The 27,488-nt window shown below is 40.1% G+C and overlaps 1 protein-coding gene across 1 annotated transcript; it reads right to left on the reverse strand.

The window, feature by feature from the left end:
- Positions 1 to 458: 458 nt before the first annotated feature.
- Positions 459 to 27,401, reverse strand: LOC139336320 (ATP-binding cassette sub-family G member 4-like). The gene is made up of 15 exons (XM_070970383.1): positions 27,247 to 27,401; positions 16,424 to 16,686; positions 10,071 to 10,188; positions 9,645 to 9,777; positions 9,380 to 9,430; positions 8,223 to 8,368; positions 6,364 to 6,487; positions 6,122 to 6,236; positions 5,880 to 6,022; positions 4,813 to 4,911; positions 4,470 to 4,638; positions 4,216 to 4,316; positions 2,806 to 2,964; positions 2,591 to 2,709; positions 459 to 2,009 (listed from the first exon to the last, which is right to left on the reverse strand). The coding sequence occupies exons 2-15, from the start codon at positions 16,671 to 16,673 to the stop codon at positions 1,784 to 1,786; spliced, it is 1,953 nt and encodes a 650-aa protein (XP_070826484.1). The 5' UTR covers positions 16,674 to 16,686; positions 27,247 to 27,401; the 3' UTR covers positions 459 to 1,783.
- Between the last annotated feature and the right edge of the window lie 87 nt (positions 27,402 to 27,488).

The following is a 27,488-nucleotide window of genomic DNA, read 5'->3' on the forward strand; positions in this document are numbered from 1 at the left end:
TTTACGGCATGGTGGCATCAGGATTGCATCTCTGCTTTATGCTGGTGATGCAGTTCTGCTGGCCTCATCAGAAAGTGACCGCCAGTGTGCATTGGCATCATCTGAATGTAAAGCAGCGAGGATGAGAGGCAGCGCCTCCAAGTCTAAGAACTCTGTTGGAAGACAGTGAGTCACTCCCTTCAGGTTAGAAGTGAGTCACTGCCATGAGAGTTAGGGTAAGACATATTTAAGATGGTACTGCATAAGCAGCAATGTGGGCGATGTATAGGACAATCGTGAGTCCATGGTAGCTCGGCTCACTCTTAAAGAAAGGGTGAAATTTTCAGACATCTGGAGGTAGAGTAGAACTACAGATCATGTTAAAACAAGCCAACTGATACGGTTCAGAGATCTGATCCCTCTGGACTGGTCTGTGGAGCAATGTCCTTAAGGACAACAGTAATAAACTGAGATATTTAAATGTATTAGTTAGTTCAGTGTTTATTGGAATATCAAACACTTTACATAGTTGTACAGTACAGTTCAGTGATAAGTTCTGCAAAATATGTTTCAAAAGACAATTAATGAACAAAGATGTCTCCAAATAACAACAACAAAAACAGCAGAAAGATTGTCAGTATATTGTAAATAAAATGTGAGCATACTTCCGGTTACAATTATTTTTCTTTGGTTGTTCTCCAAGTCCTCAGTTCAGTATCCTTGTAATGTGCAGTCCATATATATGTTTTTCTATTTTATTCAAATAAAACATGAAACTGCAGCAATAGCAATAGCACCACACATGCATGTTGTGTCCTTGTGTCATTACTGGATGTAGTATGGACACAAAGAATAGTGATACAGTAATTCATCTATTTTGTTTAAATACATTTAGGTAATTGCATATGTATATGATAATAAAGATAATACAGTACAGTATAAAATGATTAAGGCTGAACAACTTTATTTGAACTAAGATTTTTCGATTATATTGTGGAAGTACAAAAATACCAAATTTCGGTAGACAATCATGATAAAGCTTAGTTTACAACTATCAACATGTTAAAAAAAGCAATCTAGCTCAAACAATGATTTGATTTTCATACATAAGAAGTAAATGTTTTGGGACTCCAATCTGTCACCAAACTTCAGTAATATGACAACAAAAATACAGAAGGAAAAGTAGCTCAAACAATCTGCTTTCAAGCAGTGTTCACTCTTTTAGGCACAGTACATCACTTTTATTCTCCAGTGCAACCATTTCTCCTCAGATTTCTTTTTTGACTAATAGAGCAATGTAAACACTCTGTATTTGATTTTCTCAATGAGGCAGTTTTGTAGACTGAAGTCCGAACACACCACCACTGACAGAATGGCAGCATGCGTGCAGAATAAACATGCATGTCCACTCTAATAAGTTTATCACGTCCACCTTGTTCTCAAAATATTTCTGTCTTGCAGGAACATGAAACGTACAGTATATGCTGCTCAATGTGGCTCAGTCTCAGTGTCCTCCTGCTCCTCCTCCTGTGTCCTGGCTTGTGTGTAGGAGTTAAGTTCTGATGTCTGAGGTAAAACAGGTATATGTTGATTTATTGGATGGCTGTTCACTGCTCTGCGTTGTCAGTCACTGCCCTCCAAAGCTGTTGTCACATTTATGTTCTGTCCTTTTAGCAGCAATACAAATAATGAACTGAAACAAATTCCCACATGAGAGAGGTTGTTTTCTTTGAACAAAAAAGAGACCAGGTCTGGACTGATATTAGGGAGGGCCTTGAGATGTGCAAGATGAGCCAAACGAAGCCTATCGCTCAGACTTGATCTTGTAGCGGAGGACCAGGTAGGTGGCCAGCCGTAGAATGATGAAGAAAATGCCCAGGACAATGAAATCCATGTACAGTTTTGCATCCTCCACATCCAATAACTGCAGAACCTCTTCAGGCTGTTGGAACTTACACACCTTCCCTGGACACTCCAGCTCTGAACGGTTCATCCCATAGATGGACAGGATCACCCCCTCAAAGCCATACCTGTGGGACAGATACAAATGATGAGACCCTCCCGTGATTGCGAGTCAACATAGCTCAAAATTTAAAAAAGACTACCAATTATTCAACTCTACTAATAGCTCCTACAGGTTACAATGTTCATGGTAGTCCACAGTATTATAGTTTTGAATGGAACAAACTACTACATACTGATTATTTTGGAAATTGTACAACCTTATCAGTAATGAGTTTTAAACTGTTCCCAATTTGGAAAGACAAATAAAAGTATATAGGGCCTCTAAAACGGAGAACTGCCACTCTGTAATATTCTCTTGTTGCACAGGACAGCTGTGTCTGTGCATGGTATGGTAGATCAGTTTAAATTATGGTTTTAAGCTCACCTTGGTTTCCTTTAAATGAACAGTTATGTTTGGCTAACCTGGGTGTTAGCCTAGTGAAGTATTTCAAGTGATGTTGCTGACTCCCTCAGGTCTAAAAACTAACTTGGTCAAATCTTTTGAAATAACATCCAGGTTGAAATAAACAGGAATTATACAGTATGTGGTATTTTACTCTGGACATGCTCTACTGTTCATGAATCAAATGATACTGCTGATACACACCTCACATAAGACACATAGGAGCTCCACTGCAGATACTTGGGGATTGTGTCAAAGTTAACAAAGAACCCAGAGAAGAGCAGAACTGGGATAGCTGTGACAGGTCCAACAAATGTGGCTACCTGTACAGGTATATGGACAAAGAGGACATTTTATGTCATATGTGTATGACATGAACCAAGAAATCCTTCATTTAACAATGTAACCTGCAGCAATACCTGTAGTGAGGTGGAGGCAGCCCCAACCAGCAAGCCTAGGGACTGGGCTACCAGGGCAGTACAGGTGGACAGGGCTATGAAGAGTAGGTAGCGACTGGCCTCTGGAGGCTGCTCTGTCATCCAGTACACTATGCTGCAGTACATGATGGGGCAGATCACCTGAAATAACAACTTCATTAACCTTTATTTTGTGAAGGAACAGTTTACCCCAAAATGAAATGTCTGTTTATATAATATACGTTCACACTGATGTGAGTGAACAGCATTGAAGCTGGTGCTACAACCACACACACAGAGAGTTAGGCAAACAACGCATACAGATTACAGATCTACTAAGTCAGTATTTCATTTTGCAAGGATGCTGTTGATGGGGGGAGAGAATGGGTCTGACTCCCCTGACAGCCACTTTCTTGTCCTGATGATGAAATGACCCTAACATTAACCCTCTTCCACAAGCAGACAAAACCTGTTCTGCAATTAGCCAATTAGTGTTCAGTGTGACTTTAGTGTTACAGGTGGGCTCAGATTAAGTCCTGTCAGACTGCATTGAGGGCTGTGATGTATCCTTACTTGTTTGAGCTCTGTTTAACATTGGCCACTATTTTTCTGACTGGTGATTTCATAAAAACTCCTAAGTTGGAAAGTGTGTTGTGTTACATGACAACCGGGAGTTGTCATGTCATTAGTGATGACATAACTGCATATGAAAGTTTTTAAAATGTTGATTTTGATATTTTTTATGCAGTTTTCAAATGCTTGAAAATGTAACATACATGTAAAACATAATGTAAATGTCAGCTGATTATTTAATGAGATGAAAGTCATTAAAAATGCACAATAAATGAACAGTGACATGATAAATCTTGCAGCACCCAGGATGCCATCGCACCCACTTTGGGAACCAATGAGTGGGCAAAAGTATTCAATTTTGATGCCATTACTGATACTTCATGTGTTGGGTCAGCTAACTTTGGGGTTAACTATTCCTTTAAGGTTAGTAACAGTGAAATTTACAATATCTTACTCAAGAACTCTTTTCAAGTATCAGAGAACATCATTCACATAATCCACATAAAACTCCATAAAATTTACTTAATAATGTCTGTGCAAGACCACAATAAACCACATGCAACACAATATTACATTTGTATACTGTATTCATGGAAAAATTGGCATTTGGTTTTGCTGGAGCCAGCCTCTTCAGTATCAACTACTTGAAGTGAGAACTTCCAGTCAACAGTGGTCAAATCCTGCAGACATGCTGGCAGAGTAACAACCAGTTAGTGCCTTCATCTTACACTAGAGTGCAGTGGTGTATTATAGTTATATTTGCTGTGCGTAACAGCTTTGTCAGCACTCCAGTCCTCAGTAAGCCAACCCACCCCTCCAACCCCAACACCATCAGCTCACCTGGAATGGGATATCAGCCATGGTCTTGGCCAGATAGTAGGCTTTCAGGCTGTACCAGTAGTTAAGATGCTCCCGTAGGAACACAGACATCTCCAGAGGAACTAACAAATGGTGCATAAAAACGTTCACATACATCTGTCAATATCAATTCACAACAGATGAGATTATGAAATGGGACCCCACTGATTGGCACCACAGTATCACCAATAAAAAATAGTAATCGGAGTCAATTCCCTCCCCTCCTTCAGACTCACAGGTTAACACGGTTGGCATGAGTGCTCCAAACATGATGAACAGCATGGAGAAGAAGAGGAACCCGGTGTTGTTAAAGACCTTGCTGGCATCATTGCCAATGTTCAGATAGAGCAAGCCTATTAACACACCTATGGCAATGTGTGAAATCAGTCTGAGGTGGGTCAAGACCTGAGAACAGACCAAAAGCAGGAAAAACATAAATGTCTAGTGTCACACTTGGATGATTCATTTGTTTTAGGGTAATGTCCCTTCATTTTGAGGTGGTGTGATACATTTCCCTTTATGTAAGTTTTGAACAAGTGCACAGCTATTATACAGTATTTGTGAACAAATGTCACCTACCTGGTCTCGACATATAGTTATGAGGGTTCTCTTGAAGAGAATACAGAACTGTGTAAGGGTGCTTGTGGCAAAAGTATGGCTCTCTATGTGTCCAGCATCCTGGAAAAAATGGAAGCAAATGAACTCATTACACTGACATGTGTCTGTATATACAACACATCATGACCTGCAGCAGCGCAGAACATTCTGCTGTCAGGGCCAGATTATCAGACTGTTGGGCTCGGTGGCAAAAATGACATGTGGACTCACCAAAACCTATTTTTCCCCAGAAACCATCCAGTTTTCCATCATTGGATACTGCAACGGCTTTATGTTTGTTATGTGTCAGTTGTGACAATTTGACAATAAATACATTCATTTTCAAGGAATAGTTTGATATTTTGCACTACTCTCATGTCTGTACAGTAATTATGACACTACAGCCAGGAGACGGTTATCTTAGTTTAGCACAAACACTGAAAACCAGGATCTGTTCAAAGATAACAAAATCCACCTATCAGCACATGCATGAAGTTGGGAAGTGGGAGAGGTCCCTGGTTTCGCCAACTGTGAGTGATGTAACACTGTCCCACTTCGCAGCTCTGTTTGTTGGCTGGGCACCGTCACTTGCTGGAATCTCCACTGGTTGGCTTTGCAACTTCAAGGGCACAACAAGACTCGAGGAAGTGACTGCGTCCAACCAAGAAACAGACCAGAACATAAACCCCTATAAAACCATGAGTCTATTTTACACTTTGTTAGTGAAGTGTTGGTAAGTAGATTTTGTTAACTTGACAGAACCAGACTAGCTGTTTCCCCCGTTTCCAGTCTTTGTGCTTAGGTAAGCTCTTGCTAACCGGTTGCAGGCGCTAGCTCCATAGATACCACACAGACAGTGTGTGTAGATGTTCTCCTCTAACTCTCACAAGCGAATGAGAGTGTTTCCTGAATTGCTCAACTATTCTTTTAAACAGCATGTATCATGTGTGCATAATATCACCCTTAAGTGTCTACAGCCCCAGGATCAGTTGTCCACTTTGCCCAGTTTGTAATTCAGCCTTGACTGCAGTACAGCATCTACTACGCACCATCGGGCACTTTGTTGCACAAACTGATTGGCCATTGCTGTCACATTGGTTCTTCTTCTCCTCTATTGCACACATTCCACCTTGGACTGCCTCAAACAGCACAGGGTTCAAGTCTCCATACTCTCCTGATGCCACTTCAATGACTGAACCAGAGACAAAAGCAGAAAGACATACAGAAAACGGAGGACATTTGAGATAATCCTCAGTAAATTGTAGCAAATACATGAACAATGTGGACATACTGAAGTCTGCAGGGTTGTGGTAGGTCGGACAATAAAGGCCCAGAGTCTTCAGATAGGGGATGAGGTAAGGGACGGTGCCCTTGTAGATGCACTGTCCCTGACTGAGAATGTAAAGCTGTAGAGGAATAAAATTATTCAAACTGTCATTTATTTAATTTCACTGCCACAGCTTCTCATAAGATGAACAGAAACTGGAATGCCCAGCCATCCATTAATTTCCTCATTCAGTGAGAGATTTGTACCTTGTCAAACATCTCAAACAGTTTGGCACTGGGTTGGTGGATGGTGCAGATGATGGTCCGTCCTCCCAGTGCTAAAGAGCGCATTAGTGAGACCACCTGGTAGCATGATGCACTGTCTAAGCCACTGAACAGAGGGAGGGACATACAGGAGGGACAAAATTGATGAGGAGCTAAGACGAAATTTTAGGAGAAGACATTAATGAGTAATGATCATGCTATAGTGACAATGAGCCCCATTTATTGATTAATTTTGTCTTGTGAGAGTTCGTTATTTCCTAGTGGACAATATGTAAAGTTCTTTTGAGACATGCATGCAGTGACAGGATTTCAATTTGTTTGTTGATACTGTAGGCATACATCTGGCTAATATTCTCCTTTCATTAAAAGTAAGACACTTGCAGATGTCATTAATATGTAATATGATGTATAAAGAAATCACTGATTGTATATTGGAAAGTCGTAAAGGTGAAGTTCAGTTCATGCTCTATCTTGCTTTCTTGTTGAGGGTTAGATGAGAAGATGTATACCACTCACGTCTGCATGCTAAATATGAAGCTAAAGCCAGAAGCCTGTTATCATAGCTTATCATATCTATTTTGCACTAATTAACATTTAATCAGTATGCAAACTGCTGTGGAAAACTGTCAATTCACTCTTTATGTACCGGACTATTTCTTGTGTAAGTTCTGGCAACAAGTCGAGTTGCTGGCTCAGATTTTGTTATGTTTGCGCAGTTAGGCCTCCTGTTTCCCCCTGTTTCCAGTCTTTGTGCTGAGTGAAGTTAGGCAGTGGTAGCTTCATATTTAGCCTTCAGATATGGGAGTGGTATCGATCTTTTCATCTAACTTTGAGCAAGAAAGTGAATAAATGTAAGCCTGTTTCCCAAAATACTGAACTTCTTGTTTAAGGTGAACTCATTTTGTTTGGCTATCAAGTTCTGTGGTGGGTATACAACCTTTTCTTTGCTTTCATTCTTTAAGCTCGTGGGTAAAATGATCCTTTAAAGGATAATACCATTTTATTACCAGTTGAGTGTATTTTTTTATTGGTTAGGCCATTTCTCTCATTAATGCTAACAATGTAATGTTACTCACTCCGTTAAATACTCAGATCTGAGAACATGGTGACAACATATTGCTACCCATGAACCATGGAGAATGAAATTTATTGTTCAGATGATAAGATTATCTATACCATATTATTTAGAAGTAAAACTGAATTTCATGTAGACATTTTGATTTCACTTCCAAATAAATTTAACTTACCTGGTCTTCTGCCTTTTTTTTTTTTTTACCCATTTGACTTCTTTTTAACATTGTTGCCACTTTCCAAAATGTCAATAATTAACTCTGATGTTATCCCAAACAATAGAGATGTTGATCAAGCTAACTCTGGTCAGAGTTCAAGAATTCATTTGTCACAGAGCTAAAGTCCCAGAGCTTCCAAACATTCATATTTGGCAGATGGTACCGCTGTATTTGTGTTATTGTTAGGGTTTCAAAAGTCAGTCCAACATCACATGTCCAGCTATTACAGACACATTATAAATATGCAGCCAGATGTGCTGACTGGACGGAATGAAACTGTCTTTGGGTTGGGCATAATTCTGACTTTTCTGATTTTCAATCCCAATGTTCACATTGACAATTTGTCCATTAATGAATGAACCTGGCAAAGTATTGTGAGCAGAAAAGCACAACAGAGCTCTAACAGTTTTGTATTGTATTTGTATTCCAGCTGGGATAAACTGTTTCTTGGGGAGACATCAGCAGTAGTCTATTGATTAACAGTGGTGAGGGTCAAAGTGTACACAACGCATGTAAAGGCACCCATCATGAGCGCATCAGTGTCTGTCTCACCTGGTGGGCTCATCAAAGAACATGACTGGAGGATTGTTGACCAGTTCGAGGGCGATGGCCAGACGTTTACACTGACCACCTGACAGTGAGCTGGTCCGAGTGTGAGCACACTCAAGGAGCCCTAATGCTGTCAGAATCTCATTCACCTGAACAGAGAAAGTCAAAGAGTGACTGTGTAAAACATGAATAAAACAGAATGTAATTATTTGGCAATACCTTTTGACATATACTCAATTGAAAACATATACAATATATTTAAGGTTAAGGTTTGACTTCATCAATTTTGTTGATTTTTGTAAATATCTGCTTACTCAATTTGATGCAGAAACACTTTTCAAACAAGTTGGGACAGGAGCAACAAAAGACTGGGAGCGTTGTGGAATGCTCCAAAAACACCTGTTTGGAACATTCCACAGGTAAACAGGCTCAGTGGTAACAGGTGATAGTGACTGGGTATGAAAGGAGCATCCTCGACAGGCTCAGTCGTTCACAAGCAAGGATGGAGGGAGGTTCACCACTGTGTGAACACATGATTGTATAAAGGAGATTAATACATGACTCAGGAACACTTTGTGAAACTGCTGTCAGTAAACAGTTCATTTGCAAATGACTGTATTCTGTTTTTACTGTCCCAGTGCGCATATCTTGTGGTCATTTGGAGATACATAACAGAACCAGCCATATTAGAAGATAAATTATACAAACAGTCAGTTTAAATGACAGTGTTGTGGGCTGTAAAACCAAAACAATAAGCTGAAATACACTTTAATGTTTCAGCTGAGGTGAACTGCAGTGCTGCGTAACAGTTCTCTGTGGGGTCATCAGGATGAGCAACACCTTTCACATCACACAGTCACTTGATTTGTTGTCCATATAAAAAGCTTGATTAGTGCAGCTATGATTAAAAAAAAAACCTCTTTCCTGAAATTCCAGGACTTTTAGCATGTTCTGTGAAAACATGTTGGCTTTCATACCTTTACCTTTATTTTGTAGTATAAAGAAGAGCATTGACAGGAGGTGAGAGGAGAGAGAGGAAGACATGCAACTAAGGCCAGATTCAAACCCTGACAATGTAATTACATGGTGTGTATTAGGATTCTGAATCTGAGGGCAAGTATTATTGTTATTACCATTTTTTAGATATTTATTTCGCTCACCAGTTTTTTCTTCACATCCATAGTTTCACCCAGCTTTAAGTTGGCTGAAACCTGCAGTAAGGAGGAAAAAATGTGTCATCCTTCTGTTAGCCAACAGGTACAATCTCATATTAGAAACCCATCCCTGGAGCATACTGGCACAGTAATTATCATCCTTTACATTATGAGTTCATACAAAATGTAAAAAGTAATATCATCATGAACACAAAATAATGACACTTTAAATTGTCCTTGCTGGGCTATGAGTGTCTCAGTCGCAGCTCACCATCATGGCCTCTCGTGCAGTGAGGTGTGGCAGCAGCATGTCTTCCTGCATGATGTAGCAGGACATTTTCCTGAATGTCCGCAGGTCCCTGGCTTTCCCATTCACCAGGATCTGACCCTTCATCCCTGTTTCCCTGGGCAGCAGAAAGGACACACATGCACATACTGGACAGTTCAATTGGCTAGACAGAGGGAAGTGGAAGGGACACATTGAACACATGATATGCAAAGTACAAATACATGGTAACACACCAGTCATGTAAGACATTCATTTCTGTATTGCAGCATCTACAGTTGTATGTTATAGATGTCTGCAATGATGTAATTGTTTAAAAGCCATTTATTAGTCTACAAGTGGCTTTTGTAGATGAGAAAGAGATTCTTTGTTTCATAACTTTAGAACAGAAGAGAACCTTGGCATTCTCACCTGTAACCAGCCAGAATGTTCATTAAGGTGGATTTCCCGGCCCCTGACGGCCCCATGATTCCTATCAGCTCCCGACTGCAGAACCTCCCAGACAGGCACTTCAGTAAGGCTTTGAAACCTGAGAGGAACAACAAAGGGGGCACTGATGCCACTGACCACTTCAGCATGGCTTTATTAACAAGGACGGTATCATGTCCCCAACTTTGCTCTCTGTATTTGTGTTAATATACTAAATCTCACAACATACACTTTGGAAAGTAAATACTGAAATTGAAAATGATGAACACTCAACACTTTTTCAAATACAACTGTATTGGAATCCATGATGACCAGTAAAAGTAAAGTACAATGGCCGATTAAATGTAAAACAAACAGATCTGGACACTGGGACAATGAAAAATAAACAAAATGATCATCAAATATGATGCATAAGAGGGAGAGAAAAGTACTAAAAGGATATAAAAGGCCCGAGAGATAAAGTAACTGTAAAGGAGATGGAGACCTTCTCAGCCTGATTTTTGAGGTATGTTGTTCCAAAGCTGCAGATGGTGGCAGCTAATTGGGATTTAGTGCCTGAAACACTATGAAGACAATACTTAATATAACACTATCAATAACACAATTAACTAGAAGGGTGCAAACCTCTTCTGATAGGCAAATCTGCAAGCTCAACCACTACAGATGTCTAGATATACAGTATTTCCAAGTTATTGTATCTCCATAATATGTATATAGTTACATTTCTATAGCCACACCTCAGTTTGAGAAAAAACATTGTTACATTTGTGGCAATGTTCCAGTTGTACTGGCTCTCCCATGAAACCACTGCCCCCACTGAGGATTACCAGGGGCGGGCTTGCGGACAGGCAAGCCAGGCAGTTACTTGGAGCCCGTGGCCACTAGGGGGGCCCCGGCCACTTTACAACAATGATTATTGATAGCAAGAGGGTCGCCGGTCGGACAGGGCCTTTCTGTGTGAAGTTTGCATGTTCTTCCCGTGCATGCGTGCCTTCTCTCCGGGCACTCTGACTTCCTCCCACAGACCAAAAACATGCTCATCAGGTTAATTGGTGACTCTAATTGTCCTTAGGTGTGAGTGTGAGTGTGAATGGTTGTCTGTCTCTATATGTTACCCTGCAATCGACTGGTGACCGGTTCAGGGTGTACCCCGCCTCTCGGCTGTTGACAGCCCCCCAACCCCAAAAAGGGATAGTCGGTATAGAAAATGGATGGATGGATTATTAATAGGCCTGGGCTTTCAGGGACCTCTGTTGGTCCCCGGACCTCACTTTAAGAACCACTAATCTATTTTTTTTTAACGGTGGATGTGGATTGTGATATGGAGTCATTGCATTTCCATGTTTATCACTACTAAACTTTACTAATCCTGCTGACAGGCAGAGAAATGCACCAACAAAACATAATCTCCTTGTTGGAGGTGACAGCACATTTTTTCCCCACATACACTGCTGATTTAGTTTGATGGGGCCAAGTTCCTGACGGGTGTGCCTTTTCAATTCACCACCACCATAACTGGACACCAGTAGCTGTGCCTTTAAAACTACCAGTCTTAAGCTGTACAAATTTGCAAAACAAACTATCAGAATCAAGCTCCTACTGTTATGGTGCATCACATCTGCTTTCCTGAAGGCCCACTGTACAGTCATGGAAAAAATTATTAGACCACCCTTGTTTTCTTCAATTTCTTGTTCATTTTAATGCCTGATACCACTAAAGGTATATCACCTGAAGAATACAATGAACATGACAAAAAATGCAGCTGATTCCATAATACTTGATGTCTTATTTGACATACTTAAGCTTAATTGTATTCCCAGGGTATATAAGAGGCCGCTTGTCATAAGCAGCACTGCACATGCAAAGGCCTAGAGTGGATTCCTGCTTACATTCAAGCTGTAGCACAACTCAGAAGTTGTCAGCTCTCACATAATACCTAAAACAAAAGAATTATGTGAAGCCACAAAGGCAGCCATCTTGGCACTGCTGGAAATTGGCATGAGTGAGAGACAGGTAGCCAAAAAACTGAAGATCTCCAAGACAGCCATTCATTACACCAAGAAAAAGCAAGCCGACATGGTACTACCAAATTGCTAGCTGGTCGAGGAAACATCTTTCTACCCCACGAGAGGACCGTGCACTCATCCGTTCCTGTGTCAGGAATCGTCGTCAGACCTCAAGGGACCTTAAAAATGAGTGGCCACTGTCAAGAAATGTGACTTGTTCAGCAAGGACAGTTCAAAACCGACTTCTTGAAGCTGGTCTGAAGTCACACAGGGCACAGAAGCCCTTCATCAATGAAAGGCAGAGGAAGGCCCAGTCACTCTTTGCTAGGGATCACAAGGATTGGACTGTTGATGATTGGGCTGAGGTTCTCTTCAGTGATGAATCCAATTTTGAGTTGATGCCCACTCCAGCCAGCTTACTGGTTAGGAGGAAGCCTGGAGAAGCCTACGACTGTCTTGCCCGTACAGTAAAACATGGGAGTGGATCAGTGATGATCTGGGGTTGTTTGAGTATGGGTATGGGAAGTATGACCAGGTAGTATGGGAACAGGGCAAATGCAATTGTGTGAAGGGCGAATGAACCAGGTCACGTACAGGGCTACTCTTGAAAACAGTCTTCTTCCATCAGCTGATAAATTCTTTCGTGCCTCGAATGACTGGATTTTCCAACAAGACAATGCCACTTGCCACACGGCAAAGTCAGTCAAAGCCTGGGTGGAGAACCAGAACATTCGAACCATGCCTTGGCCTGCTCAATCGCCAGATCTAAATCCAATTGAAAACCTGCGGAACATCATCAAACTCAAAATGGAGAACCACAAGTCCAAAAACAAAGCAAATTTGTTTGAATTTTTGCAACAGGAATGGGCTGCTGTGACAGCAGAACAATGTCAGAAGCTGGTGGAGAGCATGCCAAGACGCATGGCTGCAGTAATCAAAAGCAATGGTTATGCAATCAAGTACTAACTCCTGTGTGTATCATGTGACTAACAGACAGGAAAGAAAACATGGAATGCCTTAAAGCTCTGTTTTTGGCAGTACAATGCCATAGCTATTGATAGCTATTGATGTAAGAACTTAAGTGATTTTGGTTATTGTCAAGAAAACCATGGAAAATGGCTAGATATCAGCTCTAAATTAAACTCTTATGAGCTATTTTTGTTGTTATCATTATATTTGTCCAAACAAATGTCCCTTTAGTTGTACCAGACAATAAAATGAACAAGAAATTGAAGAAAACAAGGGTGGTCTAATAATTTTTTCCATGACTGTATGTCTGTTATGAAATATCTATGAAAAACTATTTCCTTGAAATGAAATCATGAAAGCTGCAGAGTTTCCTCTCAATTAAACAGGATAAGAACAAGCCTCTGACCCAGTGCTTAAGTATGTAAGCACTAAACGTACAACGCAGCACAGTATCAAATGTTGCACTTAAATCTAACAACACTGAGCACTCACCTGCATCATCTTTCAACAGGATGCTGCTCCTCTGAGAGGAGCAGTATCAGAATCAGTATTACAGGTTCTATAATACAGTATGCTACAGCAGCTATACACTCCTGTCACGCTGACTAGGTTAATGGAGGAGTAACTAACACCGAGGTCTGTTTGGGATGTCTTTTTTTCTGCTGTCAGTTTGGCTTGCAGCTACATTTTAATTGTCCCCTGTCTTAGATATTAAAAACATAACTGCAGAATTTGTATAGACTTGGCAGAGTTCCAAAATTTTACATATAAAATTTGTCACATTTCCCAGAAATGACTTGCACTGAGGCTATAGTATGTTAATGCTGCTAAGAGTGTTCAGTCTTGCCGTTATTGCACTCAGAATATTATTATTTATTTATTTTTTAGTATTTCACAAAGAGGGAAATTAAGTAGGTTTTGATGACTGCTAATTCTTAAAATAGATTATATGATCAGCTAAACCAGAAAATGCTATTATTTGGACCATATTACAAAAGAGTTCTTTTGGTATCAACACCTGCTTATGGATTAAAACATACCAGGTAAGGTAGGTAATAATACGCAAAGTAAATGCATAAAGAATAAGGGTAACTCACTTCCAGCTGCTGCCATTGTACATTTATTCGGCAAGATGGACATACTGACTGATGAAAGGAGTCAGACCCATCGGAAACCATAGCCATGATACCATTATAAAACCCTGACAAGCTCTTGGGGTGCTCCATTTACACACTACTGTGCCACTCTGTGCTGTGATTGTGAGATGAGAGATTTTTAGGGAGCTGTACCAACTGAAAACACGTTTTAAACAAGTTCAAGCACATGGCATGAAATCTTAGACTCAAACTGAGCAGCACATCAATAACAAGTGAAATGCATTTACAGTATATTTATGTCTCCTGGCACACACTTAGCCTAATCACTTCAACTCTCCTCTCCTCTCCTCTCCTCTCCTCTCCTCTCCTCTCCTCTCCTCTCCTCTCCTCTCCTCTGTCCTTTGGCTCACCCAGTCAGCTACATTATTGATGACCTAAACTGTCTCAGACAATGCAGCACTTACTGGAAACCTCAGATGATACACTCAAACACGTGCAAACAGAATACACTTAACATCAGACTCTTGGATAGAGACTGGCTAGTTTACCGCATCTCACCCACATTCATGGTCTTACACACAACTATATGTTCTGGTTTCTATAGACATGCGTTTTGTCACCAAACAGGTGAATATCACCTGTTTGTCACATTTCCCAGAAATGTTAGTTACAGGTGTTAGTTACAGGTGAATATCACCTGTTTTGGTTTAGATTTTGGCCTGTTAGGGTGAGGGCGTTTGCTAAAAACAACTGTCTAAACTGGACAAAACATACAGTATATGTCTCTCTGCCTTGAGTCTGTGCTCTGTCTCCACTGCATGGCAGATAGCTCTGGATGCTTCCTATTGACAAACTAAGGAGAGGGACTCTCCTAACCACATACACATTTTCCAAACTGTCCAGTTAGTCCTTATATGATTAAGACATCACTTTTGTAAAACAAAAACAATAAAAAAATAACACAACTTTATTCAATTGAGCATAATTCTCACTTTTGTATGATTTCAAGGATGGAATCAGCTCATTCCTGCCCCTTGTGATCAACACAAGGAAACACACCCACTATGACTGGTTCAGTAGTGTCTAACTAAGAATGTGGTAAGTAAAACTTTGCACAAAACATGAACAAGCCATCCAAAGATTTCTGCTTCAGCTGAAGTGTTCTCAAACAGTATTTTCCATTTTACAAAAGAAAAGACTCCAAAGATGAAGACTCACTAGTTGGTTTGGCAAAAGTATGGTAACTTCTCCATCTCTGATAAAGAGTAGCTCACACCTGCTTCCATATAGCTTCTCAATGGGAAGCATTAGGTCCAGTGACACACATCGTGGATGAAACAGTCCCTAATCATGCAATAGTTTTTTCCAAAGTGATTGTCAGCTTGAATTCTGGTCACTTACAATGAATCTCAATCGTGTCATGAACTGTATCACAATGTCCAAACAAAGAAAGCTTTCAATCACTCCTGCCGCATACTTCACTTTTTCACTGTCCATCTTCTACATGATCACCATGTTTCAAATGTTCATGGTTTCACAAAAATATTGCTAAATATGTGGCTTCTATTTGATGCTAGCATGGATAGCTGCAACTATGTTAGCATACATACTCCTCTTCGGCAGGTCATTTTAATTTTCACGATAACAGGGTCGTTTTGGGATATTTGTTGCATTAAATGTATATGGGAAAAAGTATTTTTTGCCAGTGCAGGTCATGTGACCACCAATATAGACTGTGGCCACTATGGGATAGTTACTTCACAGCCCAGCTCTGCTCCTGGGGCTTTCATTTGGGTGCTTAATAAAATGGCTAAAGGTTAAATATAGTTCACTGCGTAGCAAGTAGGGCAAATGAGTCAAACTCAGGGAGATGATTTTTACTGAACATTTGAACATTGTGCTCTGTGCATGGGTTAGCAGGTATCCTAGGTATTAGCAACAGTGAGCAGCCACTGAGCAGCACCCAGCAATGCTTTTTATGCCAGGGAAGCCCTGAGCAAACACAGGGAGAACATGCAAACCCATGAATGTCATGCAACAATGCTTATCACTGAGCCACCCTGCTGTCCAATCTGACCATGAATTCATTTTTTATTATTAAAATGCCCAATCCTTCCAGTGGAGTTCACAGATGTGGAGAGTTTGAGAAAGTGTGGAAAGCACTCTCACTCTTGTGCCTACAGTACATCAGCTTCTTTGTCTTGGTAGCAATCAGATGATACCTTGACGTGACCGACATTAAGAGTGGGTAGATGTTTGTTACCTCTCTTCCTCCAGCATGGTCCCTCCTGGATGGTGTAGGACAGGTCAATGAACTCCAGGTCCACGGCTGAGCGTTTCGGTAGGTGGGAGAAACGCTGTGCTTCGGTGATCTGGTTCTCTACCTTTTTCAGGTGGGTTAACATGGATCCTTCTTGCTGCTGCTGAGGCTGAGGCTGACTGCCTCCATTACACATTATGGCCTCCTCCATGTGAATACTCACAGACTCAGGTTCCAATGCTTTATTGTCCATACCAGGTCTCTGTCTGTGAGAGGAAGGATGGGGAAGAGGGAAAGGAAAGAGAAGGATGAAAGGTAGTACATTTGAGAAAGGCAAAATCAGAAAAAGAAGAGAGGTCAGCCACGCTTCATTATCTGCTGACATGTCTAATTTTACACCTGCAAAGGGGAATTTGGTGTCCTGCCAGCATATTTGGAGGTCATTTAATAAAAGTTCTGAAACAACAAAACAGCAGGGCACTTGAGCCAGTCAGCAGAGTAAATTCATGCCCAAAAACATAAGAAGAAGAGAAAGAAAATACATTGTCGTTTGTTAAGGAACATAGCAAGTGTACAGTGATTCCTAATGTTCATAATTTTATCATGTAATGCACTTTAATTGCCTTAACTAACTGTCTTGAGTCCAGCCTTTGATCTATTTAGTCCTTAAAATTATATTTTAGAGACTTGGCAGAACGTACAATGTCAGCGTTAAATCAGCATGATTCTTTGCACCTGTTCCATCTGTTATCCCAACTATTATTCTGAGACCAATGCTCATTTTCCCTCATCATTCCTCTGTGATTCTTTGTTGAAGGTAATATTTTATACATTTCTCTGTGTTAGTTTTCTTGTCTGTCTGCGCAAACTGCCTTTTTACCTATTCAGTTAGTAGCTTGTACTTCTTTGGCAAGCTCTTAGTTTGGTGTGGCATCCTGTTCATTAGCCACGTGGTCACTTCATGCTAAACTGTAAATATGTTCTGTGATCTTTTCTTATTTTACAGAATGGATTATTTGGTGGTTCTCAACAGTGTAATTTCAATACACATGGAGATGTATTATACAAGTGTGAATACAATGTAGCCTACTGCATCGTAATGTACGAGAACTCGGTGAGTTATAATAATTTTTGCGGTTTTATTTTCTAACACCAGATTCATGTGATAAGCAAAGCACTGTAAGTGTTATCCCCAGACCAGATTCTCCCTTATCATTTCTCCTACTATGGTACTGTGTTGCACAAGTGTATTGTGCAATAAAGAAACCCATAATCCACCTGGTTGTCTGTGATGTGTAGAAGCGACCGTCGTGTGGAGCTGTATCTCATCACATACAGCTGTGAGCCATCACACTCACATGGTCATGATAAATAAATACACTAAATAAATACACAGAACTTCTGTGGCTCAGTATGTTGTTCAGCATTCAGAGAGGTGATCTTTTCAGATACACGAACAGGCCTGACCTGAAAAGGTGGCAATATACTGTAAAGCTCAGACTTCAAGTTTTCACTCATCCAATGAAATGCCTACACATCTACAGGATGGATTGTCACAAAATGTTCCCCAAGGAGTCATTCCTATGTTCCCAGGGTCCCACCTTCCCCAGATTTATATGGCACATATGTCCTCCCACATACACACACATATGTCTATCTTCTCAAGGTCCTAAAGAAAGTAGGACCCTGAGAACATAGGCCCCTAGGAACTTACTGTAGGACCCTGGGAACTTAAAACCCTGGGAACATAGATATGCTCCCTTTCCCAGATGATGTCTCCTAATAACTTTAGTGTTCTTCTTTGGTATATGCATACATACATACATACATACATACATACATACATACATACATACATACATACATACATACATACATACATGTCTGTATTCAATTCAATCAACTGTAATAAATTTGGTGATTACCTGAAATCTCATCCATCACCATTATAATGTGAAAGCTTCCATTTGTACAATACTTTTGGTTTAACAGAATCAGAGACATATAGGATTCTACAAGACAAACTTCATCAGACCAGACAACTGATACGTATCTTCCCTGGTTAAAATAGTCAAACACATGCTCAGCTGGATTTAGTGACACATTCCACTTTGTGACAAGTTCCTGTCCCTTGGTTTGTTTTTGCAGAATTACTGTATAGTCAATGACTTCATCCAATGATGACCATGTGTCACAGAGCAAGTGAGCAGTTTCATTCATTCCCCACATATTCCCAGTTAAGGATAACTCAGCTCTTTCAAATGTATTTTCTCACAAACAGACCTCTTTCTGAGCCTCACCAGTGCTTCACTGTCAATGTCAGATACAAAGATAAAGAGACAGAGTGCTTCCTCCCAATGTCTGCAGAGTGCTGATGATGCAGAGACAGTGGTGAGTAGCAGCATGTCTCAGTAGGCTGTGTGTGTGTGTGTGTGTGTGTGTGTGTGTGTGTGTGTGTGTGTGTGTGTGTGTGTGTGTGTGTGTGTGTGTGTGTGTATGAGACAGAGCATGTGTGTCTGAACAGAAACTCTACAGCCTGGTAAGCACGGACAGGTCAATATCACTCATGATGAAGACATTTGTAGTCAGGCCTCTCATAGGTGTGAACAAATCAGTCATGTCTCATTTGAATTAGCTGTTTGTTGTTAGATTACATTAAGTGTTTTTGATACAGACAGCAGCGTGATGTTCTTATACTGCAGTGAAAAGTCACAGAGAAGAGCAAGCAGTGGATGGTGGGTGTACAAAGTACTTTAACAGCAGCAGAGACCAGTATCTGCATCCTGTCTCCTACTTCCAGTCACCTGAGACATTTTCAAAATTTAAGCATGATGACAATCTATCCCAAAGCTTAACCAAGTGCTGTGAGTTCCTTCAACATGACCATAAAACATTAGTCATAGAAAGTCAATTTAAATGCGTTTACAGTGCAGTTATGACTGCAACTAATAATAATTTTCATTAATCAATCTACGTTTTTTTTTTTTCTTGATTTATCTGGTAATCATTTGGTCTATAAAATGTAAGAAAACAGCCCAAGGTAACATCCTCAAATTGCTTGTTTTGTCCAATCAGCAGCCTGACACCCAAAGATACTCTTTTAAATATCAGACGATGTAAAAAGGCAAAAAATCAAGTATTCACAATTGAGAGGCTAGAATCACTTATTTTTTGTCATTTGCTGTATAAAATTGTTGCTCATTCCATCCATTGACTAATAGATTTATGTCTTTGTTTATAACTGTTTAAGCTCTACATATAAACGTGCCACTAAAATCATAATCTGTGTGGCAATACATTTCCCTCAAATACATGATTTAGGATTTTTCTCATTATTCTGAGTAGTTTTCTGTTCAGTCTGTTCAGTTCGACCATGTTATGTCTCTATTTCTTTGTGAGTGAATCTTTGCATCTTTGACTGTTGGTCAGACAAAACATGGCATTTTAAAAAGTCACCTTGGATTCTGGGAAAGTGTGACAGACATTTTTAAAAAATGTTTGATCTTTTATAGAATAAACAAGTATTCGAGAAAATATTGACAGACTAAACAACGATAGAAATAATAGTTACAGCCACTGTCTGCAGTATAAGGTTCAATAAACCTGATTCTGATTATTGTTTCTCTTAACCCAGGAGCCAAGCATCACTTTCAGGGAACCTTCTGTGCAAAAGCTCCCAATTTGTTCAGTGACACTAATGATTCAGTATGGTCAACTCAGCTTCAAGATTTGGTATTTAAGAGTTGTTCGCACATGCACCGCTCACCTCAATGATGGTTCATTATTGGTCCAGCTTTAATAGAAATGTATATACGTTTCCTGGGAAAAGATAGCTAAGGTATGACCAACGTCAGACAAAATCCATTTCCATTGTCCGAACAGGACTCTAAGCGGCAGAAATATGCAATCTCCCCTGTGATCGTGAGGTGATTAATGATCATCAGAATGGAGATACGTCTAATCTACTTTGCTCTGCGCAGACCACTGTAAAAATGGTTCCCAAGTCTAAGGTGGTACAGTAATTTGTCCTTTTTGAGACAGAAGTCTCATTTAATCACTCATGGGGTTCTTAATCCCCTTGGGGATTAAAATCAACTTTCTTTTCTAGCCTTGATCTGCTCGGGGCCAGAGGGGGCAGGAGTTACCAGCTTGGGAAAAAATCTGTAGACTCAGGTACACCACCAAGCACCAAGCCAAGCTAATGTATGGGAATTGACTGCTCCTTCACTTGCCCTCCAGATCACACCTCCACACAGACACATTTCACTGACAGCAAGGGGAGACAAGCCAAAAAAAGTCTTTTCTAGGTGTCAAATGGTCCTGATAAGAAGGAGGCATGGAAATGGAGCGACAGGTTACCTATGCCAATGTGTCACGAGTCAACCTGGATGGGACTGCACTGTTCTGGATGAGAGACAAAGTCCAGAGAGGGGAGAGAGGACAGGCAGAGAACTCAGTGACCTGGGATCATACCACCTCAGATTATCTACAGCAACACTATTACACCTGTATCTGACTGTAAAATGTGATGCCCAAATGCAGCTGGATTAAAGGTCCATTAGAATCAAATAAAGTGGTCAGTTCCACACAGCTAAATGAAGACATCAAAGCAGTGCTAAAAAAATCATGCCGATTGCCTGGTTTAACTGGAATGAACTCCAGGCAAAGGTCTAATCTACAGGGTTATGTGCCATAGGAATTACTACCTGCAGTAGTACACCTCCACCAACCAGCCAAGCTGCAGTTTACATCCATGTCTGTCCAGACTCATATAATATATGTAGTGAAGACTATGAAGGAATTTAATGAAAGGTATTAAGTGTCTTTTTTGGTGAAATAGAAGTTATCACTATATTAACATGTATGATTCCAGTGAATCATTTCCAGTGAGAAACATTCTGCCTTCTCTTAGGGAAGGCAGAATGTCTATGACATAAGAATCTATGACATAACCAAGGCTTGTCCAAATGTTTAACCCTGCTTTGAGCTTTTTAAGCTTAAACACTAAAGTATTTTATATCTTATTGGTAAATATTCCAAATTTGCCTGTCAGTCACAGGGCTGTCACATAGACATTTCTGTTTCCTTAGCTAGCTGTTAGGCCATGTGAAACAATTCTAGTAACATGTAACAACTGTGTGTGTGGCGCTTTGACCCTCTCGTGAAGTGATGTAGGCAGTGACGAAATCTGATGACAAACGGTCAGCTGGACACCTTGGAGACGTATGATAGACACAGTGTGAACAGCAATGCGTCTTGGCTGTCCACCTGTGGACATCACCCAAAACACATATAAATGCTAGGTGTTAACAGGGTCATAGAGGCGAACTCCCCTGAATGTTCACACCTAACCTGCACGTCTTTGGACTAATTAGTGAAAACCCAGGCAGGCATGGTGAGAGGAGAAAGGCCCCAGCAACCCAGAAGCTTTTGTTGAGAGGCAACAGTGCTAACCAGTGGTGCAACACTACACTAAAGAACTAATTCAGAATTATTGTGTTCGATAGTATCAGATGTCATCTCCAAAAAGTATTTTTCCAGAGGAGTCCAGAGGACTGACAGAGAGCTTCATCACATGGTGCAACAACAATCACCTGAAGCTCAATATCAGCAGAACCAATGAGCTTGTGGTGACTACAATGCTTCAAATATAGATATTGCTGCAAAGAAACTATAAACTGTAAAGCATGAATGCTTCAGACACGCCTTCAACAATCAGCACAGTTTGAAGGTGGACACCAAGGTTAGTCACAGATTCAGTATCTGACCAAATGTCAAATATGGTCACAATCTTCCCTTCTGTTCCTGAATTATGATGTTGAATAATGGCCAGGAAAGGGTTTCTGTCGAAAATTATGATGTCACAGTGAATCTGACCTTTGAACTTTAGGATATAAAATGTCATCACTTCATCATTTTGCTCTATTCAATGTTTGTATTAAATGTTGTCATAATTAGTGTATGAATTCTTGAGCTACGCCCAAAACATGTTTTCTGAGGTCACAGTGACCTTTGACCACCAAAATCTAACCAGTTCGTACTTACATACATACGCATACAGACAGTCCAAGAGAATGTTTGTGACAAATTTGAAGACATTCAGTCAAGGTGTTCCTGAGATATTACATTCACTAATTAACACATGCCATCGCATTTGTTCAATTATACAAACAGAAATTTAGAAGCTGCAAGATGTTGTTTTATGGGTTAAAGAGTTATATTATTGAAATTAGTTCTTGACTAGGAGCAATGACCTCCTGTAATCTGGCATCGTCATGTTGATGACAAGAGTACAGGAAGTCACTGCTGGCTCTCTTCATATTTAGAATAGCCTTGACATGTGAATGATATAAATATTTTCAGCTAATTTGGCAAAAAAAAAAAAGTGAGCAAGTGTATTTCCCAAACTTTAAAGAAGCTCAGTCTGAAGGCATGTTTTTCTCAGTCATCCACACTAAGCCATTATTTTCACTGCTGTAAACTGAGTCGACAGATTCTGAAGTGCTGCCTCTGTGCATTAAGGAATATCCTCTGCAAATCAGTGACACACTGTAAAGATGATCACGTACACTCAAGGGCTGTGATGACAATGATAGTCCATATACTCATTTTTATAAGGCTTTTGAGGTGTGATGTTTAGAGATTTGATTCGGACTTAGTCCTTGTGTTGATGGATCATGTCAGGGCTAGTACACTGAATGAGTAAAAATGCAAGATCTGCCTTTAATTGAACTGTAAACCTTGGGGAAACTAACACATGGCTAAGTGATGTATTTGAAGTTATGATGAAAGGCCTATAAACAATCTTTCATGAAAAGTCATGCAGCTGCACACTGTCTTTTGAAGTCAACATAAGTTTATGTTCAAAGTAAAAATTCTCCCTTCAACATTACTCAGCAATTGGTACCAGTGACATACACACAATCTGAAAGAAGCAGGGAACTTACTCTCTTTGCTGGTGTGTTTCTGAGTCATTCTGGGAAATGTAGGCAACCACAAACTGACGAGGCAGGCTGAGGTAATTACAACACAACTCCCAGAATGCTGGCCATCACTGAGAGATGATATCACTTGATACTGGATCACTTGGTCCATGCAGTAACATCTTTTTGGTTGGTTTTAGCTGTTGGAAATGCTCATTTCTTTCACTGTTTAGTCATGGTGTGTATGTCTCCTAATCCTGTGCAGCTACATTTGAATTACTCCAAACAAAGCAGAATCAAAAAAGCCATCGCTCCCTTTGTGTTGGAGGAGGGTCATCAATAATAGAACAGCAATATTTACTCTCACAAGAAGTCACTTTCAATCAAGATTTTGATCTTGATTTGTGGCTGGGCAGTGTGCACTGTGCATCTGAACCTCCTGTGCTTCATGAGTTGTACACATGGATTGATGTGCCTTCACACTGTGAACACACTTGTTCGATAAACGAACACAGAGAACTGTTCACTGAAGTCATATCGTATGACCCTTTGAATGCTAACGTTTACCTAAGGAAAACTGTGCAACAAGACTGTTTTACTCTACAATTTGTCATAAGTACTCCACTGACTTTACTCCACTTTGTGTGTGTGAAATGTATAATATTGAGGCTATTTCACTATGCAATGAAAGTGAAGAAAGAAGGAAGACTGACAGATAAAGGTTACTTACAATACCCTCTATATTTTGTACATTTATATAAAAGCAAAGAATCTATGACATAACCAAGGCTTGTCCAAATGTTTAACCCTGCTTTGAGCTTTTTAAGCTTAAACACTAAAGTATTTTATATCTTATTGGTAAATATTCCAAATTTGCCTGTCAGTCACAGGGCTGTCACATAGACATTTCTGTTTCCTTAGCTAGCTGTTAGGCCATGTGAAACAATTCTAGTAACATGTAACAACTGTGTGTGTGGCGCTTTGACCCTCTCGTGAAGTGATGTAGGCAGTGACGAAATCTGATGACAAACGGTCAGCTGGACACCTTGGAGACGTATGATAGACACAGTGTGAACAGCAATGCGTCTTGGCTGTCCACCTGTGGACATCACCCAAAACACATATAAATGCTAGGTGTTAACAGGGTCATAGAGGCGAACTCCCCTGAATGTTCACACCTAACCTGCACGTCTTTGGACTAATTAGTGAAAACCCAGGCAGGCATGGTGAGAGGAGAAAGGCCCCAGCAACCCAGAAGCTTTTGTTGAGAGGCAACAGTGCTAACCAGTGGTGCAACACTACACTAAAGAACTAATTCAGAATTATTGTGTTCGATAGTATCAGATGTCATCTCCAAAAAGTATTTCAGCATCTTTTTATTCTTTTTAAATGTACAGTTAGGTAATGACTCTTCCACAAGCTTTAATGAGTCTGATTAAGAATTTTGTATAGTGTTGGTAAAGAGAGTTCACTTAGAACTGGCTACGTGTGTCATGCAAAGGTAAAAAGTAAGTTGCATTGAAGCTGAGGTCCTAAGGAGAGTCAGTACTAGTTGAGACTGTCCTGAGCCGAAGCAGCTTGAGTTGCTGAAATCATTTTTTTCCCCTTAAGTACCAAACATGTGTTGCCTTATTTTGGTTGATTTTTTGCTTAATAATTTTTGGTATGTTGTCAGTTGTCCCTCCAGGGCCAATAAAGTATTACATCACTGAAATAATACATATGCAGCTATCATCCTATCCACTTTTGGGTGTTTTGCTTTATATTATATATTAAACTTAGTACATTCATACTGTCACAAACAATATATCTGAGACACTGGGGCCACACAACTGTACAGACATGTGTTGTTGCTGGAAGGTAGAGGTAATGAGTACCTTTAAACATGCTGAGAGATGACTCACAGACTGCTGCCAGACTTGTCTAAGTGCTGTATGCACTGCAAGAAGTAGCACTGTTGTGTCAACTGAATGCTAACATTTAGTTAAAAAAAAAAGGCTGAACATGGCTGCTGCAGCCTCCTTAACCCTCAGATACTGTCTGATTGTTCTGCCAGTGAGCAGCAGCCTCCTAGTAAGACTTACTCCTCTTACATAACATGAGAGGACTGAACATAAGGATATTAAGATCAGATCCAGGGAAGTAGGTTAACGGTGCTGGTCTCGCATGACTTTGTAAGAATGAGAGCTAATTCAATGAAGGGGCTTTGACAAAAAAAAAAAAGAGTAAAAGTTCACATACATTCCTTGTCAGAGTTACAGTACACAGAGGCTCCATACTATCACTGATGTACTGTATGTAATACAAACGTTTGCTGTTTGGGGCATTTTAGGTGTTTTATTTTTCATCCTTTAAAGATAATTCTATGTTAACTTTATGAGTTTAACTTCATCGTAAAAAACAGAACTGAGAATAAATTAAGTTTCTATTATATGTGTGGGCCCCGGCAGTATACTGACCGACATTAGCTCATTGCAGATACATCTTGTCAACATATACTCCATCTAATGAATGGCAAGAAATTGAAGTAAAGAAATATGTCTTAAAACAGCAAACTCTCAAATGTCAGTAGTGATGTTGACCTCAAAAATCCTGTATCATTTGTTTTATATCACACATGGTGTGATATTCAGTCCATGCTGTTGAAGTGGCACTAATTTGTCTCAGGACCTCCACTTCAGTTGACACTTTGACTTCAATTTATCACATGATTTTAGACTGACACTTCAACTTCTTTCAGCACTGAAATTTTCTTTTAATGCTTCTACTTTAACTATCACTACAACTTCAACTGTTTAAGCTAATTTCAGCTATTTCAAACCTTTCCACAGCAAAATTTCCCCATCGAATGTACATTTTTTCAGCCACTTCTAGTTTGAATTAGCATTAGCACTAATCTGTATATCTCAGCTGATAACCTTTGTATCAGCAATGAGGGCATAAATAAGAGAAGAGCTAAATTATGAGTGTCTCTGGTCATTACAGGGCAAATACTAGCTAATATGAAAATGTATGTTTTATCGGGTATTGTTTTCTTTCATTCTTAAAGTAAATGATAAATGGACTGTATTTGTATAGCGCCAAGGGCCATTAAATGTTAATTTATGAGGTTCACTATAGATTTAGTGCAAAACAACAGTGAATAAACTGAGTTTAGGACTGTTTGCATCCAAATAAGCAAATATAACATCATCTGATCAGTCTTTGAGACAAAAGATGGACACTCCCAGTTTCTTACCGCTAACAAATCAGACATTTGATGGACAGAAATTCTATCTATCTATCTATCTATCTATCTATCTATCTATCTATCTATCTATCTATCTATCTATCTATCTATCTATCTATCTATCTATCTATCTATCTATTAGTATGTGTGTGTGTGTGTGTGTGTGTGTGTGTGTGTGTGTGTGTGTGTGTGTGTGTGTGTGTGTGTTTTCTAAACTCACTCTTGGAAGTAATGATGGCTACATTCATGCATAGGCTATGACATTAATATTGTTAATCAATTAGAAGTTGCCAATGACGATGCCAAATATTGGACAGAAAATATAAAACAGAAAATCTAAACAAATACATTCATAAATAAATAAATAAGTGAATACGTAAAAAATAAAAGAAATAAAAATAAGAAAACAGGTGTATCCTCATCGATTTTACTCATGCCCCTGTTGACTTTATAGAATAAATTCCAGTTCTCTGTGAGAATACTTGCTCCGCTTTGACAGCGGACAGCGAACACACAATGAGACAGAGTTAGGCTACACTAGTGGACAGGGGACAGCCTGGACGTGACACATCCACTACAGCGAAAGATGAGTCATATGAGACAAAAACTCCCATCGATCAGGACCTAAGGAAACACAGAGAAGAGGAAAAGGAGAGGAGGAATGGCGAGCCTACATTGACTGCTGTGAAGAGTGAAGTGTCGTTGTCCTCCGCGGTGTCTGTCAAGGTGCTGCTATCCTCCCCGACTGCTGCATTCAGCTCAGAGTCCGTTCCAGTCTGCCGCAGCTACAGCATCGCTGCACGCCGGAGCAGAGCCCAGCAGAGAGGGCGGACCAGCTCAGGAGGGGGCTGGATGGGCCGGGACGGACCAGGACATAGACACTCACACTGTCCAGACCTGCTGGCAGCGCCGTGTC

The sequence above is a fragment of the Chaetodon trifascialis genome, chromosome 9 (genome assembly GCF_039877785.1).
Source record: "Chaetodon trifascialis isolate fChaTrf1 chromosome 9, fChaTrf1.hap1, whole genome shotgun sequence".
Lineage (NCBI taxonomy): Eukaryota > Metazoa > Chordata > Actinopteri > Chaetodontiformes > Chaetodontidae > Chaetodon > Chaetodon trifascialis.